At 37.8% G+C, this 20,984-nt stretch overlaps 1 protein-coding gene and 1 pseudogene across 1 annotated transcript; one reads left to right on the top strand and one right to left on the bottom strand.

The window, feature by feature from the left end:
• The window catches only part of LOC126795669 (uncharacterized), a 79,779-nt pseudogene that overhangs the window by 35,928 nt on the left and 22,867 nt on the right, over positions 1-20,984 (top strand).
• On the bottom strand, positions 194-2,744 carry LOC126793967 (uncharacterized protein At5g49945-like). The gene is made up of 3 exons (XM_050520602.1): positions 1,684-2,744; positions 755-961; positions 194-613 (listed from the first exon to the last, which is right to left on the bottom strand). The coding sequence occupies exons 1-3, from the start codon at positions 2,647-2,649 to the stop codon at positions 383-385; spliced, it is 1,404 nt and encodes a 467-aa protein (XP_050376559.1). The 5' UTR covers positions 2,650-2,744; the 3' UTR covers positions 194-382.

Raw genomic sequence — 20,984 nt, 5'->3', positions numbered from 1 at the left:
ACTCCGGAGCGCCTGATGTTAATAAAATAAGGAAAAGGAAAATAAAAGATCAGAACAAGAATGCCGTCTTGATTTTCAAAGGGTGAAAGATATCGCAATTTTTTTTGGTGGTATACGTTCTGATATCTACTGTGTTCTATCACTCTATTGGAACAAAGTAGCAATGATGCAACAAAAAGGAAAACGAGTGGCGCCCAGAAACCTTACATCTATGGCACAGAATTAATATGTTCCAAATCTAAGAAGCTAACTCCAAACATTTAGAATACAACTTACAAAGATTCAGAAGCAAAACTTAAGGCAAAAAGTGCCAACTGAAATACCATGGAGATGTTGAAGAAAAGAAAACGCAGAGGTACCATTAACAAGTAAACTATAACAATTAGCCGGCACGGGTCATTTTCATTTTTGGCATTGCCTTCTTCATTTGACGGGCACGCTCCTTTGCTTCCTTCTTGCGTATACTCTCTGCACTAAGCTTAGCCTCAGCCTCCTCCATCATTTTTTTCCTTTCTGCCTTCTTTCTTTGCAAAGCTTCTTGCCTAGTGTTCTGGAGTTCTTTGTATGCCTCTAGAGCAGCCTTTGATCTGATTGCTTCTGTTTTGGACCGGGCCTACACTAGCACATATCATAAATTAATTATCAATTGCAAAATTAAAACGTATTAAATCACAATTCTTTTCTCCAACCTCGACTCCACAATTACTAACAGCTGACCTGTCCAGACCAAAACTAAAAAAGGTAGCTGCCATACCTGGCTGCTTAGCTTGTACCGACCAATCAAATCAATATAGTAAGGTATCAAAGCCACCAAACGAGTCATATCAGCCATGCTATCAGCATCAGGTAGAGCAAACTTAAACAGTAGCATCTTTTTGTTTGTAGGCCCTGGATGTTGATCTGAAAAATGCATATATATGAAATTCTTTCCAAATTTCTGAAAAGCTTTATCTCCAAAAACCTGCAAATACCATCAATTGAGTGTCGTTAGTCAAGTGTTCTAAACTCCCAGATCCCCTCTACAGGAGATTCAAAGTAACATACACAATAGTTTCTGTGCACTGTGATTGATTCAAGAACTGAACCTTATCCAATAAGGCTATGCGAAATATGATTTCAAGACCACAGCCTCACCAAATGAATAAATAAAGGAAACCACCATCAGCTATTAAAGGTATGAAAATCTACTTGGAATAGACAAACAAGAAATAATGAATTGAAGAAAGCTACAGGCAACCATAACAAGCAAACAACCGGGAAAAAAAAAAGCAATAAATTCACAAAACCAGAGAACAATGGCGAAATAATAACAATCTCAAAAGTCTGCAGTAACTGAACCCAATCTAGAAACTAAATATCAAAGCAGTTAGAAAGCCAAAAAAAGGTGAATATAACACAAAACTAGTTATCAGATGACAACAGCTCTCTAATAAACTTCCGAAAAATGAAGGAGTAAAATAAGAAAAAGTCTGTGGGTAATTGGACAAAGCTAAGAATCAAACCCGGTTTTCCCAACAGCTCTAATTTTTATTTTTCTTCCTTATTATTCAGATGACTGACGGACAATATACATCTTGCCAACATATGCTGCAGACAGGGACACATCGTGGAGAACTGTTAATTCTAATGTACCTGTACATCATGCATGTCAAAAACAGAGCTGGGATGGAAAGGAGAACCAACCTGATCAAGAACAGCCTCAGTGATTAAATCGCCAGCGACCTCTTTGGACTCGGAGATAACCGCCAAGTCGTCGGAAACCCACTTCCTGCCACTAGGAGGAGGAAGCACAGTGGCGAACTTGTGCAAGTCAGGGACCTCCTTCTGCATTGCCTTGGCAGCCTTCTTCCTGGCCACAGCGAACACCACGTGGTCCATGGCGTCATCATTCATATACACCTCGAAATTAATCTCGTCCCTCGTCGTCGGAATCACCAGGTTGAAAATCGAGGAGATCAAATCGTGGCGGCTCTTGAGCTCCATGGTGGCCAAGAGGCCCTGGCAGCACCTCCGGCCGCTGGCGTAGAATTTGAACACGTTCTGGCCTTCCTTGAGCAGCAGAGGCGAGTCGTCGCCGTCGCCCACGCCCAGGAGGCTGAAGTTATTGTCGAAAATCGACTCCTTGGTCGCGTATTTCGTCGCCCACGCCAGGGCGATGTTCTCGTTGACGCGCTTTCCGGTCAAGTAGTTGACGATGAAAACGATCAAGAACCCTCCGCAGGCGATCTCCACCGTGTAAGATCTAAAACCAGGCGGAGGAGAACCCGAGGGTTTCGGATCCGGATCCGAATCCGAATCGGGAGAGGGAGAGGGAGCGGCTTTATCATCGTCATCAGCATCGTGTTTTAGGGTTGGAGGGTGGTCTGGTGGTAGGCCTTCGAACTCGTCCTCGTCCCAGTACTCGAAGCCGGAGGCGGAAGCGGAGGGTTTGGGAGATTCGGAATCGGGGAGGGGATCCGGGTCGGGTTGGGAGGTGGCGGTGAGGAGTGTTTGGGTGGGGGTGAGAGGGAGTGAGGAGGAGTCCAAGTCGTCCTCGATGTCGTCGGCGTCTTCAAAGCCTTCGAAGTGGGAGTCGGCAAGGACGGGACAGAAGATGAGAGAGAAGGAGAGGAGGAGGAGAGTGAGGAGATGTGGGACGGCGAGTCCCATGACTCTGAGATCAATCCGATGCTGCTGCTCTAGCTCTTCTCTTCTCTTCTCTTCTCCACACTCTTACTCTTGGACTGACCAACCAACTTTGGAAATTAAGTTTTCCAATGATTTTATTCTTTTTTCACGATTTCGATACGTTCGGTCTCTCAAGGTTTCGTAAAATTTCTATTTTTTTTCTTTTATTTATATTGAATATAAATCTTGAGAAGTTTTAAATATACACATCTAATTACTTAATACACATCCATATCTTTTTAAGTTTTAAATCAAATTTCTTAGATATGCAAAATCATCAAAATATACCCCTAGTAAAGAAAATATAAATATTACAATCTTAAAATTTTCCCGAAACACATTATTAAAATTAAATAAGTTTCTACGATGAAAGAAATTATATTTATCTAATAGAAAATTAAGTGGAAAATTTTGATTATCAATTCATCCCTTTATTTCTTTCTTAAAAATTAATAATTTCCAATTTAGAATGTCAAACCAAGGTAATTTATGTTAAGACATTATGATCTTTCTCATTTCAATGTAATTTTTCTTCTTAAAAAAAAACAAAATCGACAATGAAGATGAAGAATAGGTAAAGTTCATCAAACAAGATGAAGAATGCATTCATCGTTTTTCATGTTTGAGAATTTGAAGAGCAAGTATATGTAAGAATTTTTAAATAATTAATATTTATGGATCACTTCAAAAATTAGTACATACTAATTATCTGAAATCTTTTCAAAATCATATGAAATGATAAGACACCTAGAGTTAAAAGTATTTTAGGCACTTTGGGTTGTGTATTTAATACAAAATTAGAATGAGAAATAAAATGAGTAGTGTATTTGAGTAGTGAGTGTGTATTAAGTATTAAGTGGAGTGTATTTAAAATTTCTCATAAATCTTTGTGTTTTGTTAAAATTTCTTATCAAAAAAAAAAAGGTTGTATTCAGGATTTTTTTTTGGCTCTCTGTAAAGCTTTCATTGAACCTCTCATTGGATTGGGTTCCCTCCGATTCAATCTCTCTTGTAATTTCCAGTGCTCCTAGCCGGTGTGGTGGCTAAACCTGTGTTTACTTTCTCCGCCCTTCCGTCGGGAATTGGCGGAGCTTCTGATGGTGCGATGGCTCAACGAAAGAGATCCAAAAGTGGCAAAGACATTTGTCCAAATTTGCAAGCTTTTCAAATGGAGGATTGGGACAACTCTTTCCAACCTCCAATTGCTTCGAATCCCCAGATGAGTTATGCTAATACCCTGAAAAATTCTACTGATCTATTTAAACAAACTATGACTGAGGAGTTGGAATTCAATGATGATGATTGTGTTTTCTCTTTTGGGAAACATGACCCCAATGTCTCATTCTCTGATAAAGTGTATAATAAGCTTGATTTTGAATGGTGTTGTGTTGTGATTGTCAAGTAAATGGGAAAACCTAATTCTACAAGTTCGTTTGAATTCATGTTGAAGGGTTTGAGATGAAAATGGCAAGTCAAAGGTGGTTGGCAACTTATTGATCTCCTCAATGGTTTTTTCATTGTCAAGTTTAATCTCGAGGAAGATACGAACCATGCTTTGTGTGGAGGGCCTTGGATTATAGTTGGTCAAACCATGATTGTGAAGAAGTGGCGCCCAGAATTTGATCCCACTACTGCTGTAATTAGCAATATGGCTTCTTCCTATTAAATATTTTAGAGATTTTACTATTGATAAGATTGGTGGTTTGCTGGGAGATGTGGTTCATTGTGATCCCTTGTCTGTTGGACAATGCCGAGGGCAGTTTGCCAGAATTTGCATAGAAATTGATCTGAACAAACCTCTAAAGCCTTTTGTTGAAGTTGAAGGCACTACTTACTATGTTGTGTATGAAGGGATTTCAATGATATGTTTTGAGTGTGGATTTTATGGTCACTCTAAGGATACGTGTCCAAGTATTGTGAAGTCAAGTAGTGTCATTCCTCATGAGCACTCTAATGATGTGCATATCTCCATGGATAATTTTGATTCTTTGGATATGGGAAATGCGCAGAGTGATATGGATGCTTCCACTACTTATCCTTCTGATGTTGCTAAGGCAGACGTGGGTCCTTGGATGTTAATGAGCTATCGAAATAAAAAGAAAAATGGTGAGAGCTCCAATGTAAAGAAAGCTATTGATGCAGGGTTTATAATTAATGTTCTTCATGATGAAGCTAATACTGAAGTTGTTGTTGACGATGAGTCAATGGTTGAGAAAGTTTCTGAGCCTACTCCTAAGATTGTCAAGTTATGGAACAGCTTTCAATCTAAGCAAAAGAAATCTCAGATGTCTCCAAAGTCCAAGAATTCTAATTCTAATGGCACTGTATGTCACAACCTCGAATTTCGAATAATAAAAAATTCGAATTCGAAGCCATGAAAACTCTAAAACAATCTTAAATATATTGAAATCATCTTATCATAACAGTGTATAGAAACTGAGTTTACAGCATGACTCAGTCGACTTGAATAATACACAACAAATGGAAATCTAAAATTCACTCAATCATCACCAACAAACAGTAGTAAGAATATAATTATTTGACAATCTTCAGAGAAAGCCCTCTAATTTTGCTAATCCACACCTGCAGAACTATCCCCTATACCATCAAATAGGTGCACCGAGATTGTAAACACAAACCCGGTAAGCTTTGCACATAGTATACAAGAGAAAAAAACTGAAAACATTTAATTATAAATGTACTCATGAGTCATATGACGACCCATCTAGTTGTCCAATAATATCTGAAAATATAAGTACTCATGAGAAATCGGGCAACTCATCTGTTTACCCAAATACATTTATAATATGGGTACTCATGAGACCCACATACTCATCTGTTAGCCCTCATGCAGTACGCCGCCAGACATTGGGCAACCCATCTGTTACCAAATATCCAAAAATATGGCTACTCATAAGCCGGTAACCCATCTGTTACCCCTCATGCCAGTTGATAGTAGCACAAAGTGTAACGTTCTTAATGCGTTTATGCCCTATTCTTACTCTTTGTTACCTCTTATTTAGTATGTTTTAGTTTCTTTTGTATAAAAAATTGTCTATGTAGAGCTTATATCAATTATAAGTGAATTGATGATGAAATCGTGCTAAGTGTTAATAATCCTTGTTGAGATATGATTCCTTGTTCGAGTAGGATTCATCCTTTCATATTTCTTTGTTTCTCACATACTTATTCTTATTAGGAAATACAAATCCATGTTGGAGAAGGAAAACAATCCTAGTTCCACAAGGAAAGAGAAGACGATATGCACTTAAAAGCCCAATCCATGCAAGGATGAAAATGCTGTCAAGATTCGTAGTCCAACTTCGACGGGATCCCCTAGATAGCTTCGATCGAGTTAGAAGACGTACCTTATATGGATAGAAAGCTATGGGAGTCTAGTTTTTTTGGGATTTGGAATCAAATCAATATCTTATTTCTATAGGGAGATATGGCCGAATCATTGCTCAGAGGTCCAGTGAGCTCGGCGGAATAATCTCAGCCATTGATTTGCTTTTGATCCAAGGGCTATGAGGGAAACTTAGGACCTTTTTCTCCTGAATATAGAGCACAAATATGTATCAAAATCTCCATAAATATGTGCACCAAAGAATGTCAAAGAAGTCATGCAGCAAATTAAATGAAAAGAGGCAAGAAAGTCAAAGAATGCATGCAGCAAATTTAATGAGGAGAGGTAAGAAAAATCAAACATGGCTGCAACAATTAAGACTTTTTCTGCCTCCCTAATTCAAATAAAGAAATTTGTGCAAAATAAATCAGCATTAAAGGAGGAAGAAGATATGCAATTAATGCAAAAGATATGCAATCTTTATAGAAATCAGAGTTCTGGCAGTGCAGATCATCCAACTTTGATGGGCTCCCTTAGACAGCTCAAAATGATTGAGAAAATGCACGGAAGTCTAGTTGAAATGGCCAGTTGGAATCATCTCAATATCTATTTTCTAGAGAAAGTTATGGCCACAACAAGGGACAAAGGTCAGATCTACCGAATCTAGGAAACCTTAACCAATTTGGTTTCAACTTTGTGGACTTTGTGGCCATCCTCCCTTGGGTTTCTTCCTCTATATATAGCACCTCATTTCCACATAAAATGATCATTAACCTTGCTTACAAGACTAGCCAAAGCTCTGCCTTAAACCCTACTCATCATCCTCAAAGCCATTCAAGCGAAAACATCATCTTCCCTTCATTCCATTCGATCCAAAGCGCTACGCCTAGGATTGCCATTCAAGTTGAAGCCGTGCTGCCTTGTTTTGATACCGCTAAGGAGATTTACAAAGTGTAACTCGTTACTTCTTCACTTATGTTTTTGGTTTGGATTCTTTGTGTGATGTTGTGTTTATATTTTTGGCTAGTTCCGAATTTGTGGAATACTCTTATGTAGTTTACGATTTTGAAAGATGTTATAAAGTAGTTCTGATTTTATTTTCTATGATTTCTATGTAGATGTCGTGAGTTTATAATTCAATGATTTAATGATTCTCTTTCTTATGCGTTAACTATATGTGATTCAAGGCGCTAAGTTAGTTTTGCATATAGGATTTTAAGTGTTTTTGTTAACTTGTTAAAGTAAGTGACATGCTTGACTTGTTAGTACTCACTAGGAATTAACCATGATCCGTTTGTTATCTAAGATGCGTTAAGTAATTAGATAAGAGACAAATCAATGAAGTGGTAAGATTGAGAATGACATGTTACCTTGTAATTTTTAAGCGCTAAGATAGGATTACCAGGCCATGTTTCGAGTTAGGGATGCGCTAAGTAACCTAGTTCGGCATTAGGTTGTTGTTTGTTCACTCAATACTTGTCCACTAAGGCTCGGTAATTGCATAAGATGAGATTATGATTTTGAAGCTACTTGTGACGTTTTGTTTGGTGATGTTTATGTGTTGGTTGGTTGATCACATGTATATACTAGTTTAGGATTTATTTTTATGTTCTTGATACGTCCTATTTCAAATCTTTATATCTCTTATGAATTCGTTGTTAAATGTTTGTGATTCTTTACCCTGGTTGGATCCCCGGTTTGTAAACGATATCCTCTTGCTTTATACTACTAACAATGCTTACAGGGTTAATATTGATCTCGAGTAATCAAACCGATCATCAGTACACCGGTAGACAGACTAAAACTCGAACTGAATCGTAACTGTCGCCCGGCCAAGGCTAGATTTTGACATGCCAACACGTCCGAAGACATAAAACACGTCCGAAGACAGAAAATGTTTTAACAAAACTCAATGTTAAAACCACGTACAATAACAATCCACCCATGTTATTGTACTCTAACAAGCGACTCTTGCTCAAATAAAATAAATATAGTTGCCATAGTATAATTTATTTGGAAATAAGAACGTAACAGTATATAATTAGCAACCCATATAAATGTATCTATTTACCATTTTATACACATACACAACCCACTATATTATATACATGTCATAGTTCGATCTTTTTAAGGAAACGTAAAGATGAGTCACCGCCAAGGGTAGACTCGTCATAGTGAGATTTACTCACATTCACCATAGTTCATAATCACTAAAACATTTTTAAAATCATTTATTAAAATAGCGTTTCACTTACCCATGAACCGTAGACGATCAAGTTCATGTAATTTAAACCAAAACATATTTTTAAAATAATTTTTATAACTAGTGATGCAACAACTATGGTGACAACTCAAACTAAATTCAATAATTATAATACTAAGTCGATCATGATGATCATTGTGTGGTTTACTCACCTTATTTCCTACGTGCAACTACCACGACACTGAAAGTAATTTCCTCACTCGTTTCGTCGGTCACCGAATAGCATGATAAAATGCTTAGAAAATGATACGTAAAATATTAGGTGACGATTTCTGTACAGCTAAATGTTGTTCATAAAACACTGTTCACAGAACGTTGTTCATGGTTTACTGTTTTACTAAACACTGTGCACAGTTACTATTTACATAACACTATTCACATTACTGTTTGCCGAGTATTGTTCGCCATAACTGTTCATGAATACGGTTCATTGTACTATTCATGCGGCGCCACTGTTCACCGACCACCACAATCTAAATGGCATTCCTAACAACTTCCTAGTTTACAACAAAGTCTAAATTAAAGCTTAAAACCTCCGATTTCAGAATTTCCAAAAAATCTCAAATCAAGAACCCTAGAATTGAAATTTCTTGGTTCGAGTTCTTACCCTTCGATTTAGCTCAAGACCTTTGCAGGGGTTGTTGGCGACGTTAAGGCAAGGAGTTTGAGACCGGTGGTGAAGCTTAAACTCGTCGGAGCTCGCCGGAAAATTGAAGAACACAACCGGGTCACCGACGGGTTTCTGGGTCGACTTCCGGCTTCGATGCGTGGAAACCGGCGTGCTACTCCACGATCCACCACCACAGGGAAGCGCACAAGGAGAAGATAAGCGATCTGGGTTGGCCCGGTTGCCTGAAACCGCCAGAGTCGGCCGGAAAATTCGGGTTGGGTCAGAAGAAAATTTTCGCCTCTAAAGGCGCGGGTGCGGAGAGAGGGAGAGGAAAAAAATGGGTTATTATATTCCACCCCCCTTAGAGAAATTTCGTCCCGAAATTTAACCACACTACTCAGCCACTAATTCTTAACTTCTTCCTAAAACTTTGATTCACCTTCCCAACAATTTTCCTCTTTATGATACCTCCACAAGGCGATCCTAACTCGCTTCTCTTCTATCATGGTGTTATATAACTTCATCGTGTCTGAAAATTTACAATGAGCATAATAACACCCATCCAGGAGAACCACGACTCGGACATCCCTAATCAAATGCAAAACAAGATGTTCCGCAGAACAAGACCTTTATGAAATAAGGCAAATCTAGAAACAAATTTCACTATTCAACTAAATTCTAACAGGTCATAAGCGCATTTACTTATATAACACACATTGAGTGTAAGGATGTACAACCTTAGGACACATAGCATACCATATGTATCAGAACCTGCTAGATGATGAAGTTGGTATACTAAATTTGCAACCTTGGTCCCGCAGAGTCCAGCGTACCCTCAATGTCAACATTACTTCATGTCCACTCCCACCACCCCACTATAGGTGAGCCCTTCAACTAAATGGTCACACGGCTCCACTTTAATAGTCTTCTTTTAAGGGCAAGATAAGTTCAAAGGAACATATTACACAGTAAGGCATTTAGGAGACAAGCTAGACATCATTGTCTTGAATGTCATCAACATTCGAAAAAGTTCAACGAACCTTACAGGTGACTTCTCTTCTCTGACATATCTCACTATGCTATTGAATAATGAGGTTTCGCGGTTAATTGGTCTCTCACATCAACACTACATAATCTATATTTACATTGTGTCGCTATCAAGTCTTAGAAACCGAAATTTCCAAGTCTCTTGGACCATTATAGTATTCAACTACTCCATACTTCCAACTTCTTCCAAAAAAATCATTTGTCACATGTCCTAACATTAATAGCCACATGTGAGGCAGCTAAGTTAGCATGCTTGTAATGGAACTCGACCGTCGATAGATGATTCTCCCGAAACCTAATGATGTTCTCAGCATAGAGACGTCAACATACCCTTTTGTCTAATTCACCACTCCCGTCATGAGCTAGCCCCTACCACTAAGCATGGTAAAAAACTCTCGACATCTAACTTGAGTCAAATCAATGATTAACACATGCCTACTACTTACATCACATACATTGGTTTTCAAAGAAGTGTGCTTTATCCATGACAATACTTTCATGACTTCACCACAATGCATCGCTAGAATCACAAACCTACCATTCCTTCTAATCAACAAAACAATCTCCTTTCATGATCCTCTCATTATAAAGTCACAAAAGTTGTCGTGCATGATTCCCAAACAAACACCTTATTGGATGTGATTTTCGGTTTCATATATTTATAATATAATTTCAGACTTCTTTGGTTTTATGTTTTGATTGTATGAACTCATTGAAATATGTATGTATGCCGTGCTAGATGAATAGGGGCAGTAGGCTTCCAAATTGTTTTTAGGTTTGATTTTGATTTATTCCTTGAACTTGTACATCTAAATCAATGCTTGAGGAAGCCAAGGCCATGGTTCTCCTAAAGTTGCGATTTAATTCACCAAAGTTTTCATTGATTGAATATGCGCTTCGTGTTTCAATTATTGATACTTGTTTAGGGTTGTGATAGTTCTAGAAATTGTCATGTTTAATCAAGATGAGTGACGCCATGCTTACTTACATGTCTCCAATTCGACTTAATGTACTTATGTGCTACTTTGTTGTTTAACTAGAACGCTTCGTTATGTTGAACTTTTTTTAGCATATGTTTAGGATTGAACGCTTCGTTGATTCTAAATAATTAAGAAGTCTTAACGATTAGATGAACCACTTCGGACTCTAATTAGAATTGGAATTGAAATGGATTTAGAAATAATCGATAATACTTGCTGCCTATATGTTGTTCTATGCGTGTCATACATGTTTCTTGAGTAGAATTCATGTTTTGGTTATATGATGAGTGGTTGATCAATTATATATAAGTAATTTATGATTTATTTTAAGTTGTAGTTTTAGAATCCAAATCAAATCCCCCATTAACATGATAAGTTTTGAGGCCATTTTGATTCCCTGGACTAAACGATCCCTGCTTATTTTATACTAACGATGATGTTTTTCAGGGTATTTTATAGACGTTCTAACAAAACGCTCTATCATTTTAGCGCCATTGCCGGGAAATTGGTTTATATGTTTCTGTGAATAGTAATCGTAAATAGTGCTTCTGTGAATAGTGATTCAGAAGGAGACTAAAAAAAAGTAATTGGTTTATATGTTTCTGTGAATAGTAATTGTATAAGTGTATATTGGTTTATATGTTTCTGTGAATAGAACGAAAATTTTTCTTGTGTGTGTTAAATTGTTATTTGTTATATTGTTGTAGTATTATGCCTATAGGAAACTTATTACACATAGTTAAATTTTTTTTATTTTATTATTTTTTTTAGGAAGCTAAATGTTTATTTATGCTTAGTTTATTGTAAGTTATAAGTTGAACGGAATAGGTAAAGTCCATTTTGTTAATATTAGCCTTAACCCTCCATTTGTACCTTGCAAAGGTCACTTGGGGTTGATGGCAGCTTTTATTAACACTTTGGGGCCAGTCTAACACACAAAGTTATTCTGAGCTGAGTAAGGGGCTATGCTATTTTCGTTACCCTGGTTCAAGGTTTACAAAATTGGATCTCAGAGACCCATAGACTGACATACATCTCGGTGATGGAGTCCATTGGAAAAGCATCCTTTCGAGGTTGTGGCCCCCGTGGTTAGACCGTGAGTTTTTCAGAAATCTTTGATCTATTGGTCTCCTAATACTCGTAAGTGTGTTGCTTGTAGAATCAGTAGAATTTGTGATTCTCCTCTTACTGATGACCTTGGTAAGTACTTGGGTATGCCTCTGATTCATAGTAGAATTAATAAGTTCACTTATGCTAGCTTGTTCGATAAAATTAAAAACATACTTTCTAGCTAGAAGAGTAAGGTTTTGAGCATGGCTGGAAGAGTTACTCTTGTTAAGTCTGTAACTTCTGCTATTCCCATGTATTCTATGCAAACTGCTAGATTACTTGTTAGTTTGTGTGATAAAATTGATAAACTTAACAGTGATTTTATCTGGGTAGATTCTGAGGATAAGAAAAAAATTCACCTTGTTAATTGGGAAACTGTCTGTCAGCCTAAGTCTCTCGGGGGATTGGGAATTAAATTTACTGCTGATATGAATCAGGCAATGCTAGCTACAGCTAGTTGGAGAATTTTACAAAATGATAATGGTCTCTGGGCTTCTATGTATAAGGCTAAGTATTTGAATAGGGTTTGCATTTCTAATATGGCCTGATTGGTGATTGTTCACATACTTGGCGAAGCATTAATTTTGGTGTTGAGTTGCTTAGAAAATGCTTAATGGAGGATTGGTGACGGTAAGATCATTAGATCTTGGTCTGATCCTTGGGGTTACACTCGTCCTCTTCTTAACTTTGCTCTTACTGATGCTATTGTTAATTCTCATGCCTTAATCTGCGATTTTTGGTGTGAGACTGGATCGAACTTGGATCTTCTTAATCTGTTATTTTGCCTAATGATATTGTGTGTCAGATTATAAATGTTCCTACTGCCTTTGAGATTGGAGGTAGGGATGCTCTTATTTGGGGTCATACTTATAATGGTAAGTTTTATGTTACTTCTACCTACAATTCCAAGTTTGATTTGTAAAGGCCTGTGAATTCTCGTTGGAATTCTACTTGGAGTTTGGAAATTCCTCCCAAGTTAAAGATTTTTCTATGGACTGCTCTGTACAAAAAGCTTATTACGAATGTTCAAAAGATTAAAAGGAATTTTACTTATATTTCCAAATGTCCTATTTGTTTTGGTGCTGATGAAACTCTTCTCCACATGTTCAGAGATTGCCCTAGAGCTTCGATGATTTGGAATTGCTTTCATAGTTCTGTGACTATTCTTAATTCTTTTTCTCTTTCATAGATCCATTGCATGGTTAATATTAATAAGAATACAAAGTGGTGCAATTTATTTATTTTTATCTGTTGGTACATCTGGAAGTGGAGGAACAAAGTGGTTTTTGACCCTAATTTTATCATGCCTTCTTGTCCTGACAATATTATTTGGAAGTATGTTGATGGGTGGAATGTTCCAATCTCAAGAGGAATGCTAAGACTATTTACAGTAGCGTGTATCTTGCTTGGCAAAAACCTGCAACTAATTTTTTGAAGCTAAATGTTGATGCGACTAGAAATTGTGCTTCTAGGCATATTGGCGTGGGTGGTTTATCAGAGACCAGTTTGGGAGTTGGATGGCTGGTTTTCAGTTAATTTAGGGATTGGTGAAATTCTTGATGCTAAGGCATGGGGTCTTTTCTTTGGCTTGAAATTAGTTGCTAAAATGAATATCTATAAGCTTGAAATTGAGTCTGATTCTATTGTGTTGGTTCAATTAGTCCATTGTGCTGATCTTCATACTCACCCCCTTGGATCTCTCTTAAATGGTTGTTGTAATCTTATGAAGTGTTTGGGTGATGCACAAATTCGACACATTTTCAGGGAGTGCAATATAACTGCTGATATCTTAACAAAAAACAGTATCAATCATGAGCTTGGTCTGATCTTCTTTGAGACTCCTCCTATCCATGCTGCTCAGCAATATCTGGATGACATAGTTGTTGTTGTTATAGCTAGAAGACGTTCTCACTCTTTTTCTTAGGTTCTTGTTTTTTTTCTCTTGTTGAGTCTTTTTGACAACTCATAACTCACAACTCACAAGTGTATGAGGGTGATATTGTCACATCCCGGAAGGGAAAATGACGGTATTAGAGTTAAAGATTTTAGATTAACAAGCGAACAAACGAACAAAGTCTGTTTGAACACTCGCTAGCTTGGAAACTTGTTCAAATTTTTCGCTAAACAACAAACTGAGTTTTACAAAAGTAAATTGAAAATAAAAACTCAAATTACGACTTTGGAAACATACGTGAAATAATTATACGAGCATTACAATATTTTGAAACAACGGAAGGTGATCAAAGAGTCACCGGCCCAAAACAAATACAACTATGGCAACCCAAAATATACAACAAAGGTGACATGATTTATAATACAACCTCGGAACTTATATCTCAATAAGAACAAGATACAAGAGAGAGCTAATAAATTAAAAATGACTTTAAACAGCCCAAAGGATGTGTACATTTCCTAAACTCTTGCTGGCTCCTAACCTGCATACAAACTATAGTAGGGGTGAGCTTCGTCCTCGCTCACCCAGTAGGGGCCAGCCCACCTATGTGGTTTGAAAGTGAGGTAGGCTAAGTTTTTTGAAAACTTAAATAGTTTTAGATGTGAGATCGAGCTATAAACCTTTTTATTACAAAAGGGATAAGTTATCTTTTAGGGAAATCAATGCAAACATGTATGATGACCATCAATAATATCCAGTCAGTGATGACCGATCCTTACGACTTGTAGCAGAACTATCAAAAGAGTGAGAGTGTCCATTTAATGGAATGCCCTAAATAATACTTTAAGGTATGGATCTAATAATAAACAGGGCATTGCCCCTTCAGAGGTTCACTCTCAGGTATTCTCACTCACGAAGTATCCATCTATCCTCGAGTTTTAGCATTTCTAAAACAATAATGCCATTCATTTAACATTAAATAAATCAACTGAGCCATCGACAATGAATTTAAGGGCACGAAATACACAAAGAGGGTCTCATCCTACTTGGATTGAAATGCAGAATCCACGTCGGTCATCCAATCCCAAAGTAACATTGCTGCTACTGCTCCAGCTTTGTACGATTTCATTGCATGAATTCTAAATCCATTTATCAAAGAGTCAATACGAATTTCCGAGTATCGTAAATTGACTCGATTCAGTATTCCTAGTTTGACCATGAAAGTCAAAGGTTCACTTTATGTTGGCCAAGTATTCCTGACTTCAAATGTCGAGCGATGAAAAGCATACTTTAATGATATTAAAGCTACTTAAGATCGAATCGATGACTTTATCATTTATCGACACATCTCTAATTAAAATTAATTCTCGATTCCTGAACCGGGCAGAAATCAGAACTAACATCGTGACTAAGCGTTACGCTAATCGTCTCAATTTTAAGTAAATCAAGTTTTCACTAAGTTACAATAGGTAAAAGTAAAACCGTAAAAATCACTTGATAAATAGTAAAAAGGTAATTTAGGATAAAACTTTAAATAGTAAAAGTCAAACGGTCAAACAGTAACTTATTGTCAAGGGCATAACAGTAATTTCACATTGATGCTAAAAAGTAAAAGGGTAACTTTAATTCGGTAAAAACCCAGGGTTTACCCCTTTTCTTTTACGATCGGTCTCTTATTACAAAACCGGCCACAAAATCCCATCTCCAACACGACAAATTCAACACACAAAACCATAACAAGAATCACAACAACCTAACAAATTCATAAACGCAAGAATTTGAGAAATTGGGGTAGGAATGCTACCTCCACAAGTCATCGATCTCAACCGATGCTACTGCACTCTTCCATTCCAAAACTTTCGTTGTCTTGAGGTTTATAAATTCACTAGAGACTTGATACGTTCTTCTGTAGGTAGAGATAATGTGAGGCACTGAAAAATTTCTTTATCTTTCCGGCATAATTGTCACGCTAACCTTCTGAGATGTAAAAAATGTAGTTTAATATTTTTGTATTAAACTAGTGTCGTCACTCGTCACAAGCGCGAGAGTACTCACGAAATATTTTTCCGATGCTCGGTTAATTTCCAACGAGTTTATGCAGCTAACGACTTTTTTAATCATATTTTTAGAAAATGCATTTTCCCATGATATACTTAGCCCTTCATTTTCATCATGCAATCGCCACGAGACCACTATCGTTGTGACTGCCGCCTCATACTCTTCCCGATAATATCAAGAGAACTCGCATGCAACCGCGTTCCGGCAAATCCAAGTTTTGAGGCCGTGGAGACCGTTGACGATTTCTCCGAGCTCCAGCGATGTTGTGGAGCTCCTCTTGGTAAATCATTTTCTATTCTTCACTACCCAATCGATTACTTCATGTTTTCTTAGAGATTGAAACCTGAAACTCACCATTTCATCTCCTTGGTTTCGCCGGTGTGTTCTTTGAACTCCGACGACCTTGTTCTTCATTTTCGGAAGCAAAAAAGGTTTTTGGGAAGGTTGGGTAGCTCAAGACAGTCGCAGCAGCGTCTAGGAGGTGAGGAAGAGGTCGCAGCAACTTCGATCGGAGGTGTTGGAGCACGGAGCCGACGAGATTTCTTTCCAGTGCTTCATTGAGGTATCAATCGAACTCTGATTCCTTTGGTGTTGTTGTGTTCGTAACGTCGTTTCGATTCGTTTGGTATAATTGCATGTTGATATTGGTTGGTTTTTCGTCAGATGTTTGGCCGGATTTGTGAATAGGAGTCAATTAGAGATTAAAGGGTAAAAACTCTGGTGTTACTGTTTATAAAGTTAACATTTTACTGTTTTACTACCTTTTGAAATGACCAAAATACCCCTGTTGACTTTTAATAATTACGGTCTTGCCCATAGTAGTAAATAAGTTGAAAAATTATTGTTTTTATCCAAACAGTAATTAATTTAGTTTTCTCTTAACTCTCATTTCAACCTTTTTACTTTTAAGTTTCTCGATTTAAATCGGATTCAGGAAAATTAGTAACATTTCGCTAAAACGTAATTTTATCTTTATGGTTAAACCTTAAACTCGATTTCCGCCCGAATCGGAAATCGATGAACTCTTAAGCGTGAGAGATTTAAATATCGGAACAATAAATTTAAGATTTTCAACTATCGATCATTCACGTCTTAAATTTAAGATACGAATATCTATAAAATAAATTCACACTCACCTTTAGAAAAATCAACCGATCATCCCCAGACCTCGACTCGGGTAGTCAGACTAGTCAAATCGACGATCAATTACTAAATCGATTAAAAACGTCGTGACCCTTACTTATCCCTTTTCGTTATTTGTTTAGCTATGAGACTTTCTTGCGGGACGCGATTCTACGTAGAGCACGAGGAGCGTGACTTGGGGTGCGGACTTCGACACTGCTATATAAGGTAGGGTGAGCCGGTACCATCCGGTTTAGTGGTTTTCTATATATAAAGTGTATATGCTAAACGTCTTTATCGCATGTTACATACATTGACACTTTACTTTGGTCATATTGTCTCGAGACTGACCCTTTTATTTTATCCATGATTATAAGTCGGTGATTCCGTGTACTGATGTCTGGCACCACATGTTTTAGTATTATATGGTGAATCCCGCGTCCTGATGTCCGGGCACCATCACGGTGATTCTGTTGTCCTGATGTCCGGCACCTGTGTGACTTATTACTACGGTAATAACCGTGTCCTGATGTCTGGCATCGTAGTACATTATTGGCTCTCGGTTGGCTCGAAGACGAACCTTAGAGTGGGTCGAATGGATATACCCCATCAGCGCATTTGTTATTTTGAGCCGAGTCGCATATTTTACATCTGCATGATTTTACCTCACTTGCCCTAAGCCTTACAAGACTTGTTATAGTCTTGGTTTGACTTTCGTTACGCGATTTTACGCTAACGGTATATATATATACTGTTATATTTATACATATGTATATATATATAAATGATTTTCAAACCTAACTATGGTTAGGTCGTCTCACCCGCATCGCGTTAGCGAGGACGAGTGCTCACCCCTACTTTTCAGGTACCTGGCAGCTGGTTCGCGAGGACTTGGACTAGGTGCTAGTGGTGTTGCATCGCTCGTGCTTCACTTACGATACTGAGGAGCCAGCTTCCAGTGTGATCTCTTATTTGCCCGATCTTCGTTTCTACTTTAAAAATTGCACAACGCGTACTCTGTTACTTTTCATTTCAGTTGTGCAGTTGTTTTTTTTTTGCCCGTATTTTATGATGACGCACTTTTGTCATGTCATACTTAAACTTTCATTTTATTTGCTACCTTCCGCTTATTCGTATTTATTCAATAAATTGAGCTTCCTTTGTTTTTAACCCAAATTTTCTATTATTTACTTATCCACATAGCATTGTAGTCGTAAGTTAGAGTTATCAATGTGTAGGATCCCGTATCGATTGGTACTAACTTAGGACTACGTCGATTGCTGTTGCATTTCGGGACCGGAAATGGTCCCGGGGTGTGACATACTCGAGCTCCTTAGTCTTCTTCTGGTAAGCCAAGCCTCTAATCTTAATTCCTAATCCATTTCTACATTTGATTTCATCAATTTGAAGCTAAACTCAAATTCTAATTTTTTTTGGGAGTAATGAATTCTTTCCTTGCGATTCTAGGAATCCTTGCTATATGAAGCTACAATCGAGTAATTTGAGCATTAATGGATATCAAGAGCCTATTTGGGCTAGGTGACTCGTTTCAAACCAAGGAATTATGATGGAGAGGCAATTTGGCCGCCAATAAGTCAAATCCTAATAGAAATCTGTCAGTGCAAGTTATCAAACTTAGGTTTACTCCACAGGACAGCTCATGATGAACTAGATTATGTGCCATATATGGATAGAAAGCTCTATAAGTCTAGTTTCCCCCTACATTTTATAATTTGGTTTGGTGAGTGTTTTTTTAGGTTCATGCTAGAGTTGGTTACATTAAGCTCCCTCGTTTATGTTTAGTTCTTTGCTCAAGTTCTTTACTTAATTCCTTTATGTCATAGCCTCTAAGGGCATGAACTAGGTCGTTGTAACTTTCTCTGTTTCTTGAGTTCTATATAATGACAATATCGGTAAGTTAAAAAAAAACGCACGTACAGGTGCTTTCACTCTAAATCATTTCCTATTTTTTTTACAAAGTAAATAAAATCTCATAGTAAAATCTCTAGTACAAACAGTAAACACATGCATGGCTAGGAGAGCTAAGGGTCGAGATTTGTTCCAATACTGAGCAACACCATGATGACCAATTTTAGCAATAACATCAACTAACATATTTGCTTTCCTTTCTACATGCTTGAAGGAAGCTGAACTAAGAACATATGACAACTTAATAATATCTAGAACCAAAGGTTTGTATTTACCCTGGCACATTGTCCATTGGAAATAAAATTTATTAGTATGTAAATTTGTGATGGAAAAATCTCAAGGGCAAAAATACACATGCAGCTTTTGCGAGGGATTTTCTTTGCCCTCAAAAATGTTTGTCGGAAATGAGAGCTTTTGTTGTAGCTAGTATCCCCTATTTTTAATGACACGACCCGCCCCAAAATATACCATAATATTGAGGCAGATCGTGCGGGAACCACTATCAAAGAAGATATACCAAATATTTCGGCATAGTCTCCCCTGAAAGTAGCCGACCCTAGCTGCACAAAAAGACACTCCCTCTATCTCAAATCCAACCTCAACACCTGGAGCATCCGTGCTCCTCACAATTTCACAACATCCACAAACACAAATCATAAATTTAATTCAAAATGTCTGACGGAGTATGCAATATTCGTTACCTAATCTCATTGAACCCCTAGAACTCATAGCTCATATTATACAGCAACAGCCTAACCCACTAAGAAGACAGGGTCAAAACAATCAGGAGTCTGCTAGTCCGACACAAGCCCCAGAACATAACCTCGAGTCCCACTCGTAAATAATATACAGTCACCGTCCCAAACATAACATCAACCCATCACAAAAACATCAACATATTCATAATCAACTAAAAAACATCAACATATTCATAATCAACTAACTAAACGTTTAAACACACCATTCCACTATTACGCTGTTAATACCACTATGATAACCCAACTTGAGTTTACATTTCAAGCGACTCGTAGTTTAACTATTCACCTTAACAACGCGACCTCATAACCATTCCGATTCGTATCACAAATACAACATCACAACCAACACACACACAATTAATATCATGACCATCACCCATCAAAGAGACAACACCACATCAATTATCAATTACAACAATCACATCACAATCAACAATAAATGAAACAAAAGCCTGAGGCAATATCACATTATTCTCTATAACGATAATCTAAATCCACAACCTCATACGATAACCAAATTCAATATTTAAGACATCTCTAAGTTCGTATCGACGTATATTACACGATAGAGTCACTCATTGCTCCAAAAATGGCAAAAAGCGCCGCCACCGTGGCTGCGTGTGGTCCCCGCGCTCCACCACTCTCCAACCTCTTCAAATCAACTCGACCCTAACATGAAAGTTATAGATCACCCGAAAATAAACATTTTTCACGACGGCGTGGAAGCCCAGATCGGCCTGGATGTGGCCGGAAAACGCAAGGGAATGTCGGAACAGTGCATTGAAATCCAAATCGTGATCTAGCTCGATTCGAAGCTCCAAACCGGTCGATTCGAGTCCAGAGGGGAAGGATATGCTAATCACCGAAAAGAGGCTGCACGACAGCGTTGAATTCTGCCAGATTTTTGCGGTCGTTTAGCCCCGTGTACGGCGCTCGGCGAGGTGTGCGATCGGTACGGGTCAAGTGGAAATGATGAGGCGGAGCGAATAGGACCGATGGCGACTCGATTCGTGGCCGGACGACGGAGATCGCCGGAGGAGGAATTTCCTAGGCGGGGATGAACAGTACCTGCTCAAATTTGAATTTTCCAAATTTTCTTCTCCTTTTTTCTCAATTTAACCCCTCATTTATACTAAATTCTAAAAATATCCAAATGCTCTTTTGATTCGTAATTTCTTCATACGAATTCCGATTTATGCA

This window comes from Argentina anserina, chromosome 5 (genome assembly GCF_933775445.1).
Source record: "Argentina anserina chromosome 5, drPotAnse1.1, whole genome shotgun sequence".
Taxonomy (NCBI): Eukaryota; Viridiplantae; Streptophyta; class Magnoliopsida; order Rosales; family Rosaceae; genus Argentina; species Argentina anserina.
This window is presented reverse-complemented; position numbering and strand designations above follow the sequence as displayed.